Below are 14,088 nucleotides of genomic sequence, written 5' to 3' on the forward strand. Positions count from 1 at the left end.
AGGTCCCTAGCTGTGGTCAAACTCGGAATATGGTCAATGAACACCTGACTGTGCAACTGTGGAGGGCATACCACTTTTGATGATTCTTGCAGATGTTGTTCCCCATCTGAGTTGACAGTAGAAGTCAGTTCCTTTTTTTATGTGTGGGCATGCAGAATTAGCCCTACATATAAAGGAACTGGTATCTCCTGTGTAGTACTGTGTCTGACAAATCCTGTGCCTGGTCCCCGTTTGTGCTTGACACTGTTGAATTTAATAATCTGAGCAATTGCCAGTGCTCAGATGGGGAACAACATCTGCAAGCATCATCAAAGGTAATATGACCTTTGATAGGTGAAAATTCACCCTAGTTACCTCAGGACTCTGGAGCTGCATATAAATATATTTATTAGACAAACAACAATTGCAATCGGGCTCACTCCCAGCACAAGGCTGAAAGTGAAGCAATGATAAACACATCGCACAAGGTTTATATAGACAGAAGTTGAGCGTTCAGCAGGGATAACCACGTAGTGCATTTCTGACATCTGAGGCAAGGATGGAGGTTTTGCAAGGTCGGAAGAAGGACAGTTCGACCCTTCTTATCACCTCTGGTCTAAACATGCTCTTGTAAATATGCAGACTAAGTGGCACCTAATATTCTAAGTTACACACATGCAGAAACACAGAAAAGCCATGTTCCTGCTTACATAAGTACATGATTCATATAAGGTAATTAATAATACAAGGCACTTGATTATTATATTCTTAAGTCATTAACAGTGTTTGGAAATTATCTCCATCAGTGAGATCGCAATGCTGAGTCAACCCGAGCCCGACCAGAGGTCCTCCGTCTCCCTCGTTTTGTGAGGAGGTTGAGGCCAGGGAATTTCCCTGGGGTGATCAGTCCCCTACTGGTTCCGGGTCAAGGCATCTCAGTAATGCGAAATCAGTCCTTTAATTGCATAAATTATTACTATAATTATCTGTGCTTTACTCGTTGTAAAAAGTTTGTCTCAATCCCACAGAAAAATAACACAGGAGTATCTCTGACTTGTGTGTCTCCTTTGTGCTACACTATGCCATATTTGGGCCTCCCTTAACCCAAGTTTTTCTTGCATGTCGCTATCACCACAGGCTTTCTATCTGATTTTTTGTATCAAGAGACTAATTGCATCTATTTTTAGCTCTCCTTCAAATCCAAAATCTTGTTTCCACATATGTCTATGCTTTACACAGTCAGCATTTACTTGTATTGCCATATGTTTCATATCCCCCTCTAACTAGGATATGTCATCAATTTTAGATTCCTTGTTTCCCATTTTTCATTATTATTTTCACTCAGGGTTGTACCCCTTTTTGCTAAAGCACCTAGAGGCTTACCAGGGGATCCCACAGGAAAACAGAAACTGAAAAGTTTGTTCCCTTCTCACAAGGCGAACCGGAATATATACAGAAATATCCGGAGAAATAGGCCTAGAGAGTTTTCAACTTCAGATGACACCTTCCTTCTCAACCTTCAGGCGAAGGAGGTGTACAGCGCTCTTACATATACCCTTTAGCGTTTCCAAAACGAACGGTACCCTTCCATTTATCCCTTTTCTCAACAGGGTACAGGAAGGTGAACAGGAATATAACCCATATAGCGCGCGCTAACCCTTCTTTTGGCAACACGCTTTCTTTGCTTATAACCTTTAGCGTTCCAAAAACGAACGGTACCCTTCCATTTATCCCTTTTCTCAACAGGCCTTGCCTCTGCGGCAAAGCTTTCCTTTACATGGGGAGAGGAAGGTGGACAGGAATATATAACATTTAGCCTTGAGCGCTCCAAGAACATGAAAACTACAGACAGGAGTCTCTCTAACTCTAGCAATTAGTTCAACACGAGGCATACAGGAAAAAGTCCTTCCATAACTGTTTGCTCCCCTTTCCACCCCGCGGCAAACATGCAAAAAGTTTGTGTCAACCCCAAGAAAAACTATACTAGCGTGCACGCACAACAAACAACAAACAAACAATATACTCACAAACAGCTGAGTCCATACCCTACAGTCCAATTCTATTCATTCACTCTCGACTCTCCTCGCTGGCAGGCCCTGGCCTCCTTCCCATTCAAGTTGGAGGTATTTAGAAAAATGGAGTCTCGTACTCCTCCGTACGGTGTAGATCCTGATGATTAGCGCAGCGTGGAGAGTCGATGAGGTTGTTGGAATCCCGGTCACGACCCCCCAAATATGATAGGTGAAAATTAACCCTAGTTACCTCAGGACTCCGGAGCTGCAAATAAGTATATTTATTAGACAAACAACAATTGCAATAGATGAGAGCAAAGACTGAGGGAAGACGCATTCGCGGTAGAAAACCTTTTGGAAATTCATCTTTACTGACTTTAATTTAGTTTGCCTAATAGGATTATTCGATAGATGTAAAGTCCCACACCTTCAGGGTTGGTGAAACAAGTGTGAACCAGAAAGTTACAATTCACACACTCACATACTCACACACACACACACACACACACACTCTTACACTCACACACACTCACTCACACACACTCACTCACACACAAACACTCACTCACACACACACTCACTCACACACACTCACACACACTCACTCACACACACTCACTCACACACACTCACTCACACACAGACACCCTCACACACATCAACACACTCACTCACACACAGACACCCTCACACACAACACACACACACACACACACACTCACTCACACACAGACACCCACACACACACACACACACACAAACACACACACACACACACACACACAATGAGGATGAGTCCACAGATCATCAGATTGGTTTGGTTTGGTTTAGTGCAGTGGTTCCCAACCTTTTTTGGCTTGTGACCCCACTTTGACATCACAGAGCTGTAGTGACCCCAGATATTCAAAACACTGACAATTTTTTGCAAAAAAATATTTATTTTCAATCAAGTAGGCCTAATAGAATTACAAACTAGGTTGCAAGTAAACGTTCATTTTAGACCACATTAAGTGAGGATTTTATGGGCTGCAAATTAATGAATTCTGAACAAACAATGGTAAGTAGGCTACAAATATGAGCTAAATATGGGCTCACCATATTTAACACTTTCAACCCTAAGGCCTGTTTTTGACTTTGTTTTTAGTTAGGTGAAATATACAAAAATATCAGGCATGGCAGACTACCTAACAATGAGGCAAAAGTGGCATTTATTATTATATTCTAGAATACCTCAGCAATAATACAATGAGAGTAAACTGAATGTAATCAAACAAGTTTTTATTAAAATTAAATCTAAACATACTCTTACAAAAAACTAGTTTCAGAGGTGCTCAGACTTTGTACAAAGACACATTGTAAATATTTGGGAAGTTTTCTTTTGTACTCTGAACCTTGAAAACATATGTGTTATCTCCACATAGGTGAGTTTAGCATTCAGAAAGTGTTTCTGGCTTCAATACTAATTCTAAGTAATTTAGCAAGTGACACCTTCTTCACCTAAACCACAATGAATATTGATGAGTTAGGTCTGAATGTATTTGCGATTGCCACCCCCCATTATCACGTCCTATGGCCCGTCTGTCAGAACAATGGCTTGTGAACATGGATGACGTTCTTTACGGGAGCGTAATTACTTCACGGGAGCCTAATACTAAATTCTGTGCAGACAACAAACTCCAAACACCGACGTTTGTAGCCTAATAAAATTAAGTATGCCTATGATATGTTTTTTTTTTTTTACTGTAGAATAGTCTTAGCGACATGAAGTAATTTATATGATTCAAAATCGCCTTGCCGAGTTGACGGTATTCGCCTACACTCAGAACTCCATAATATGACATGCGTTTTACTCCCTATAAGTTAATTCATTCATTCATTCATTCAACAGCATTCATTACAAGAGCTAGTCAAACGAAGACAACTTACTCATCACAAATATCCTCGGCTTGGTCGAGTCGAAGCTCAAATTGGATACATTTTCCCTCATCGTGTTCAGCTGTATGAGGTAAACGTGGACTTGTTTACAGGCGAAACGGGGTGTTTTCAAAGTAGTTGTGGCCACGTCACAACCCAATAGCGATCGCCGATTTACCATGCATTTATCATATGAATAGCCGTAATTTGAGGGGTTGTTTTGAATTGTGTCTGGTGTTTTTATTTTTATAATAAATAAAAAATATTTATATGTTTTTGTATTGATCACTTACTATTTCAGGCGACCCCATTTCAATTCCATGCGACCCCACTAGGGGTCGCGACCCCAAGGTTGGGAACCACTGGTTTAGTGGATGTAATGATGAAGCCAGTGGTGAGTAAAGACCATATTTGCTGTAACGAGCCGATAAACACCATTCAGTCACCTTCTTTTACACACCTCACTCATGCTCACTCACACACACACACACACACACACACACACACACACACACACACACACACACACACACACACAGACACAGACACACACTCACACACAGACACACACACACACACACACCAACACACACACACACACACACACACACACACACTCACACTCACACACACACAAACACACACAGTCACGCCTCACTCGTGCTCACTCACACACTCACAGACACTCATGCCTCATTCGTTCTCACACACACACCTCACAGACACTCATGCCTCACACACACACACACACCTCACTCATGCTCACTCACACACTCACACACATGACTCACTCGTGCTCACTCACACACACACACTCAAACACTCACAGACACACACACACACACACACACACACACAGACAGACACTCATGCCTCACTCGTGCTCACTCACACACACACACACAAACACTCACACACACACACACACTGCTACTGACAGCTGATATTGCAACAATGTGTCTAATAAGGAACACTAAGGCAAGAGACTGGCCTCCTTTTCATTCTTCATGTTGATGCACTATCAGGCTCATTTCACAGCCTCATCTACTGTGTCTGGCCTTTTGAGTCTGAAGCATAAAATACATAATAGTACGAATGTTTCTTCTAACAGCACAAACCAGCACAAACCAGCACAAACGATTGAGACCAACTTGGTGAGTTTTGGATGTGGACGTGGGGCTGAGTGACGTCACAGGCCAGAAAATGTTATTTTTGAATTACTCAAAACCCTTAATAGCACAAACGATAATTTCTACGGCACAAACCAGCACAGACGAACAGCAGTGCTATTTTGATATTTTGAATGACACGGGGGGTCAGCTTCATTCAGGTACAGAACCTCCCACATAGGCCTTCAAACCCACATTATCTCAAGGTACAGAACCTCCCACATAGGCCTTCAAACCCACATTATCTCAAGGTACAGAACCTCCCACATTCAAACCCACATTATCTCAAAGTCTCGTACGTCTGATGAGCTTCACTGTTCTAACAAATCTAAAATATAAATCTCAAATTTATAATCAATAATCTCTCTCTTATGAAAAATCAACGCAACAAAACACAGCTATTTCATCTATCACAGTCTCACACCCTGCAATCATGAAATATGAAAAACATGCAATTTGATTCTACAGGACAACCAAGCATCAGCCAAATTATTATCAAACCTTCAAGCACCAAACATCCCTTAACTTTCCCAACTTTTACTCGTCGCTCAACACTCTCGGCCAGCTTGAATTGCAAGTTTAAATTCTTTTGACAGCATTTTCATAACGCCACTTTGATCAATAATTACTATTACAACGCAAAACCCATATAGCTCCTTAGCTATAACTTATCCAGTAATGCAATTATTGCTTTGGTTCTTTACCACATCAATCAGAACCGAAACTCTCTTTGGATTCTGTAGCGTGCACTGGGATCCAGCCTTAGGCTGACAGACTTTAGTTAGCACCTGTTTTAGTTTGGCTTTAAACAAAGAGAGAAAAGAAAAACGGTCACCTTTCTATTGTAGATTTGAAGTTCTGATGAAAGAAAATAAGTAATTTCAATTGAGTCAAAGACATTTCAAATCATAATATTTTTTATTAACTTCAATATATGGTATCTGCATTGAGCGAAACCTTGTACAACAAGCAATGCAAATAAATGACAATACAAAATGTAAAATAATGATTGAATGAGGATACTAATGTACATGTTTATGTCCAAGTTAGCGTGTGTGTGTTGTGTATGATAAAATGAACTCTGAACTTCAGGTTGCCCAGCTGCTCCCAGACTCACAGGGATCTCCCTTTACTGAGCCGTGGTAAACACAGAACTGGAATCAACTGGACTGGAGTGATGAGTGATGACCTAATCAGTGCAGCATCAGAGTGTGTGAGTCTGTCTCTGGTTCCTCACATGTGGACAATCAGGTTCTTGTTCATGAAGAATAAAATAAAATCACCTGCTGCACAGCATGTGATTAATAACAACAGCTATGGTGGTGATTCATGAACCATTCAAAGGTTTTTACCAACTCATGATATTCACAGAGAGTGATCCTTATTACAGTCATCTTTATATTTCTAAATATGTTGAGAGAAGGAAGTTTTAACATTTGGTTTTCCATGTTGGTTATACTTTAAAACCTCAGGTGAATCTAGATAAACATGTTCCCACCATGTAAGAAAAGAAACAGTTGTTTTTCAGTGCTTAGACTTGAAAATGAAATAGAATTTAACTGAATTTAAGTTAACCATATGTACATCAATATATAACGTTCATGACTTAAATGTACAGACATGTAGCTGACATGTTGAGAAAACGTTAAAAAGTGACTGATGGAGTAACGGTGATCAATAACAATCAACATAAACTGGGGCTACTACTGAAGAGGGAAGATGACAAAGTAATGCAGAATATGTCACAAATGATCATCATACAATATCACACAAACAATTGAGGCCTACTCAAGTTTAACTTCATGATCACCAGCAGCAAATACCACCTACTGCTAGTGTTGGAAGGGGGGGGGGTGTTACTTCTACTTAACAGCCACATGTGTTTGTAATCCCCCCCCCCCAGCAGCTGTCTCTTAGTTTGACGATGACCGTGCTGAGTAGTCCTTTACAGTGCCAGTGTGGTTAGTACGTTTCTTTTATTTCCTATTTATTTATATCTAGAAAGTCTGTGTGTTTTATTTTTACAAGTGTTTGTAAACCCCCCCCCCCTTTCTTTCCTACTGTGAGGCACATTGTGTTACCTCCTTGTATGAAATGCGCCGTACAAATAAAGTTTGATTTGATTTGATTTGATATGAAACTACCACAGATTATACATATTTTATATTGTAAAGTCATAGATTTAAATATAGACCAGTGAAATGTGTTCATGTATTGTTTCTTTTACTCAATGGAACACTTTAGATTTTGGAGTTAGTGGTGAAAAGGGGCTGTAGAAGAAGGGAAGGACTTTCTCAGTGAATGTGTGTTTGAAAGTGTGTAATTGTGTATTTTGTAGAGGATCAGAGAATGACAGCTGTCCTTTATCCAAATCCAGATGCACTCTGAGTGTGTGGAGGTTCTGTTTCAATTCATGCACAGGTCCTGTATCATTCCACCGCACTCCATACTCCACACGCCACGCTTTCTCCCATGAGAAGGTGCTCGTCTTCCCCTGGTTGGACTCTGTGGTCACCAGAATGTACCGTCTCCAACTTCAACATCCCAGTAGTGTGACCCTGAGTTGAAGCCCTCAGAGCCCAGGACACAGCCACTGGTATCAAATCTTTCTGGATTATCAGGGAGTGTCTGTGCAGGAAATGTCCATTTAAAGCTGGTCAGATCCTCATGAATGAGTAGTGATGAGTGTGCAGTGTTTGGGTCCAACACTACAGGAGCTGAACAGAGAGATGAGGAGAGGGTGAACAAATGGACTCAGGTGTATGACTTGTGTGTGTGTGTGTGTGTGTGTGATTGTGTGTGTTTGTGTGTGTGTGTGTGTGTGTGTGTGTGTGTGTACGTGTGTGTGTGTGTCGTAGGTGACATAGAACTCACTGAACTGAACTATGTCCTTCATCTTCTCCCAGACTCTGAACCTCAGGTTGCCCAGGTGCTTTGCCACATCAATCAGAGCTCCTGAAACTCTCTGTGGTTTTTGCAGTGTGCACGTAGAACTAGGAACACAGACTGTAGTTAGCACTAGTTTTAGTGTGGGTTCAAATGAAAAAAAGGACATCAAATCTCTCACCTTTCTATGGTAGCCTTGAAGTTCTGGAAAACAGCATACAGCACAGATTTCAGTTCAGTTAATTTCAATATTCTGTGTCTGTCTTGAGGGTTTACTTCTTGATCACACAATGGACAGTAATGAAACATTATATGAACAAAATATCAAAAGAAATAGATAACAAAACTGAAAATATTCATTAAATATCATAAACATCTCACCATTGTTTTTCCAACTGAACTGAAACCACATGTCCATACCTGTAAGAAGATTACGTCTTCAGCAACCATCTGCTTCTCAATGGCAGTTATTGTATCTGAAAGAGTGGACATCTCCTTGCTCATTTCTTCAGTCTTCTCTTTCATAATCAAACTCTTCTGCTCCTCTTCCTCCTTCAGTGCTCTTATTCTGGCCTCCTCTTCCTCTTTCAGAAACTGATGAAGCTTCTCAAACTCCTCCTTGATCTGCTTCTCTGACTGATTGGCCTGGACCTTGAATAACACACATCAAAGGGACTACAGTCATAAAAAATGTTACTTACTCAAAACAAATATAATTTGTCGAATATTAATATTGTCAAAGTAATCATGTGTAGTACTGTTGATAGCATGAGCAGTTTATCCAAGGGCTGAAATGTGGTAAAATCATTGTTCTAATTTTCTTAATGATATTAATAACATAAATATAAGTTCCCTATCACAGTTGGACTGCGATATAACGGATGGGACATGACATAGTCAGGGGACCAATCGAAGCACTATTCACTCACGCCGGAAGGCAGAGATACATCCAATCGCTCTCCTGAGCCCGCCCCCTCAGGAGCCCTTAAATAGGGATGACGCAGATGTATCTGTCTCTTCAGAAACTTTGCTTCAAAGTCGTCAATCCCTGACGTTCTTTTACCCTCATAAGCTCTGAGTGCTACAAGTTCGACTTACTACTAAGAAAGTCGAGTCGCTATCCTAGCTAGTGTTACGAGCCAGCTCAAGGCACGAAACAAGAAGGGGAGGCACGCAGAATTTAGGATAATAATAATAATAATATATTTATTAAAGGTTTACAAGGTTATATAGTTATCTAATAATTATAGCAAACGTGTGGTGAAGATCAGTGTTATGAAGAGAAACAAAAGATGTAATGTACAGTCAGGTAAATGGTAATATAAACAAACAACGACGATAATCCACAACCAACGACACTCCAAAACCAATGACAATCCAAAACCAATCTCTATCCAAATCCGACAACCAACCTAACGCTCTCCGACTGCCATCTGATCAGGGCTTTTGTAGCCCAACCAATCATGGGTTACACCTGTCCTACACCTGCTTCCCATTATCTGCTGAGGAAACAGAGACAGAACAGGCATGCAAAATATCCTGGGGCGGGGCCTAGACCCGCCAGGGTCGTAACATCCCCCCCTTAAGACAGAAGCCCACCTAAGTGGGATTCTGCCACCTCCCAAATCCCCCTTCACCTAAACCATTCAATCCCAACCAACCAAAACAAACCCAGCACTCCCCAATCCCACCACCTATCCCACCACCCCGCGGGACAACGCATCTGCCATTACGTTATCCACGCCCCGAATGTGGTTAATCTGCAAATTGTAAGGTTGCAAAAACAACGCCCAACGCATCAGTCGTTGATTCGGATTTTGTAACGAGTGCAAAAACGTTAACGGATTGTGATCCGAGTATACAACAACGGGATGGGCTCCCCCACCCACATACACATCGAAGTGTTGCAGAGCCCAAATCATAGCCAGCGCTTCTTTTTCGATGGTGGAATAGTTGAACTGGTATCGATTAAACTTCTTTGAGAAGTAACACACCGGACGGTCTATATCCTTCCCGTCCGTTTGCAAAAGCACTGCGCCTGCCCCGACCTGGCTGGCATCCACTTGAAGTTTAAAAGGTCGGTCAAGCTGGGGAGCAGCCAGGACCGGCTCCGTGCTCAGCAACAATTTGGCATTGTCCAATGCCCGTTGACATTCCTCAGTCCACGAAAAATGGACCTTTCCCTTTAACAAATTCGTGAGGGGTGCAACCACTGTTGAAAAATTTGAACAAAACCCCCGATAGTACCCGATCATGCCCAAAAATCGCATCAACTCCTTTTTTGTTGTGGGAGCTGGGAAATGGTCAATGGCCATCACTTTGGCCCGCACCGGCCGTACCTCTCCCTGCCCTACCACCTTCCCCAGATAGACTACGGTAGCCTGCGCAAACTCACATTTAGCTAGATTAATGGTAAGGTTAGCTGCCGAAAACCTTTCAAACAATGCAGAGAGTCTGGATAAATGCACCGGCCACGTGTCACCTACTGTAACAACATCATCCAGATAAACAGCGCAACCCTCAAGCCCCGATATTACATAATTCATGAGGCGTTGAAAACTTGAGGGGGCGTTACGTAACCCAAAGCTCATTACGTTGTACGAGTATAACCCAGACGGAGTGACAAAGGCCGAAATCTCTTGCGCCCGCGGCGTCAAAGGGATCTGATAGTAGCCTTTTAAGAGATCACACTTTGTGACGTATTTGGCGGCACCTACTCGATCTACGCAGTCCTCTATTCGGGGAAGGGGAAAAGAGTCAGGCTTAGTAACCATATTCACTTTGCGATAATCAGTACAGAACCTAAATGTCATATCTGGCTTTGCTACCAGCAAACACGGCGACGCCCAACTAGAATATGAGGGTTTAGCCAGGCCATTGTCAAGTAAATACTGGACCTCGTCTTCTAGAATTTTTTGTTTTACCGGTGGTCCTCGGTAGAACCGCTGCCTAATGGGAGCAGCCTCCCCGACGTCAATGTCATGTGCCATCACGTTCGTGCATGTCGGTACATCAGAAAATAAAGATGCAAATGATGAAATCAGTGATTCCAAATCACCCCTCTGTTCCACAGGCATATGGCCCAACAGGCCATCCAGATTCTTTAACATCTCCGAATTTTTGAGACGTGGTAACAGTAAGCAGTCATCAGGAGCAGCTTCATCCTCCCCCTCAACTCCCACACTCTGAGGAGAGGCGTCCCCATCTCCCACTGCCATCGCCGCAGAGCCAACCACCCCTGCGTTCTCCTTCGTCCTGGACGAGGGAGAATAATATGCCTTTAGTAAATTTACATGACACAGTTGCGACGATTTTCTACGATTTGGTGTAGCAATCACATAATCCTGCTCTGTCACCTGACGGACAACAGTATAAGGGCCCGAAAACCATGCACGAAACGGTGAACCAGGTATTGGCAACAACGCCACTACCCGGTCTCCCGGACTAAATAGTCGAGATTCTGCGTGTCGGTCGAACACTTTCTTCATCCGTGCCTGGGATCTCCCCAGGTTCTTTTTCGCGCACTGCCAGGCCAAAAACAACCGGCGGCGAAAACCATTAATATAATCAATAAGATTAACCAGAGGGTCCGAGCCCTGTAAGCCATCTTTTAGTGAGGCAACCGCTGTGTAGATGCAGCTGCACCCGCTAGCCTCTCCCCATCTGGCGAGAGTTAGCAAGTTAGCTCATTAGCTGGCTAGTCCACTGACTACCCTGTGAACTGGGTTGCTGCCTAACGGCCGTCACCGTTGGGAAGGTAAGCAAACTATGTCTTACTACTTTCACTGGCTTAGTGCCGCGAGTTAAGGCTTATAGACTTAAAAGGTTCGAGTTAGCTACCTAGCTTGTTAGCTTGATAGCGGGCTAGTCCACCGACTACCCTGCCTGACGGTTATCACCGTTGGGAAAGTAAACAAACTTGGTCTGTACTCCCATCACTAGCGTGAGTTCCGCGAGTTAAGACTTTTTAGACTTAAGAAGGTTTCGAGTTAGCTACCTAGCTTGTTAGCTCGTTAGCTGGCTAGTCCACTGACTACCCTGCTAGCTAGCTTGCCGTCAACGGCTGTCACCATTGGTAAGGTTATCGAACTCGCTCTGTACAAATTTTTCTCTCGTTCCAGTGCCTCAGCAGGCTAAATGCCTCGCATGCTGGGACCGCAAGGATGCGAGACATCCGACGCCTGCTCAGATTGGAGAGACTCTCCCAGCTGAGCAGTGCACACCGTGGGCAACAGGTAGCGGGGAGTCCGGTAGCCGCTTAACTGCTGCAGCCGCCCCCGCTGCACAATCCCAGTCCTTCACCCTCCTGGTAACAGCACACCACGAGGCAGTGAAGCTCCCTCACTGCTTTCCAACCAGCCCATTCCAGATGTGGATTTCGGGCTGGAGAAGGAGAGCCTGCTGGACAACAGCGAGAGGGACGTGTGAGTGGTCGATGACACCGAAATGGGCTAGACCACGGGCACCCTCTCCCCTGGTCTCATCCATGACCCTGAGTCAGCAGCTACTTGGCGTAGCACTGAGGGCAACTGTCCGGCTAGGTCTCCTCCTCCACCCAGCACGCAAGCATCTGTGCTGGATAGGGAGTACTACTGTGGCCCTCCTGTGTCAGCCCCCACATCGAAAAAGACTGCCCGCCGCTCACATGCAACCTTCATGTCAAGCACAGTGTATCAGTCTCCACAAGCACAACCCTCACATGTCACAAACACTGCCCCTGTAGGCGCAGACATAAGTCATGCTTGTGTAAATTTCCCCTCAACATATCCACCTCTGTATCCATACACCCACATTTTTTCAAACAATGTGATGGTGTGCACCCAGATCTTGACCCCCCCCCTAGACAGAGCGGGCACAGATCTAGACATGGGCAGATTGGCCATGAGCGGGTTTTTACTCCCGACCAATTATTTAACTCAAAGCTCAACATGACATGTTGCGCGGAGAGCTGGCACGCATGCACTGAGTCGCCATGGGTGCCCATAACAATAACAGTGGGTTATACACTGCAGTTTGCCTGCCCCCCCTCCCAGGTTCAGAGGGGAAGTCCAATCTGTAGTTGCGCAAGAGCAGGCCCACTTCCTAAAAAGGAAGAAAGACTCCTTGCTGTAAGAAGGGTGCAATTCAAGTAGCCCCACTCGGGAGGCAGTCATCGCCCCGCTATGGCAGCTGGGGCTGCTGCTATTCTATTACCCGGACGACTGGCTGCTTGCAGTCGTTCAAGGGAGGCAGCAAGGCAAGAGTGCCACCTAGTGGTATGTCACAAATGATCATCATACAAAATCACACAAACAATTGAGGCCTACTCAAGTTTAACCTCATAATCACCAGCAGCAAATACCACCTACTGCTAGTGTTGGAAGGGGAGTGTGTTACTTCTACTTAACAGCCACATGTTCCATATGAAACTACCATAGAGGATACATATTTTATATTATGAATTCATATATTTAGATATAGACAAATGAAAAGGTGTTGATGTATTGTTTCTTTTACTCAATGGAACACTTTAGATTTTGGAGTTAGTCTCAACATAGTCTGTGTTGTCCAATGGTCACCGAGGGCTTCAGGGGTAAAATACTCAGTGGTAACCAGACGCTGTAGAAGAAGGGAAGGACTTTCTCAGTGAATGTGTGTTTGAAAGTGTGTAAGTGTGTATTTTGTAGAGGATCAGAGAATGACAGCTGTCCTTTATCCAAATCCAGATGCACTCTGAGTGTGTGGAGAGTCTGTTTCAATACATGCACAGGTCCTGTTTCATCTTCCCATTCAGATTCATCATACCTCACACGCCACACTCTCTCCCATGAGATGGCGTCCCTCTTCCTCTGGTTAGACTCTGTGGTCACACCCACATCCCAGCATGCACTGTCTCCAACTTCAACATCCCAGTAGTGTGACCCTGAGTTGAAGCCCTCAGAGCCCAGGACACAGCGATAGTCATCTAATCTTTCTGGATTATCAGGGAGTGTAGGATTTTCCTCTTTAAAGCTGGTCAGATCCTCAGAAATGATGAGCGATGAGGCTGCAGTGTTTGGGTCCAACAGTACAGGAGCTGAACAGAGAGATGAGGAGAGGGTGAGCAAATGGACTCAGGTGTATGACTTATTTACTGTTGGTTGGTTGGT

General features: G+C 43.7%; 1 protein-coding gene across 1 annotated transcript in view; it reads right to left on the minus strand.

Moving 5' to 3' along the window:
* Positions 1-7,177: 7,177 nt before the first annotated feature.
* LOC116222491 (E3 ubiquitin-protein ligase TRIM35-like) overlaps positions 7,178-14,088 on the minus strand; it is a 14,338-nt gene continuing 7,427 nt past the window's right edge. Inside the window, exon 6 of the mRNA XM_031576853.2 lies at positions 7,178-7,791. Coding sequence (XP_031432713.1) covers positions 7,586-7,791 — 206 coding nt within the window. The 3' untranslated portion in view covers positions 7,178-7,585. The remainder of the gene's footprint in view (positions 7,792-14,088) is intronic.

Source organism: Clupea harengus, chromosome 11 (genome assembly GCF_900700415.2).
Source record: "Clupea harengus chromosome 11, Ch_v2.0.2, whole genome shotgun sequence".
NCBI lineage: Eukaryota > Metazoa > Chordata > Actinopteri > Clupeiformes > Clupeidae > Clupea > Clupea harengus.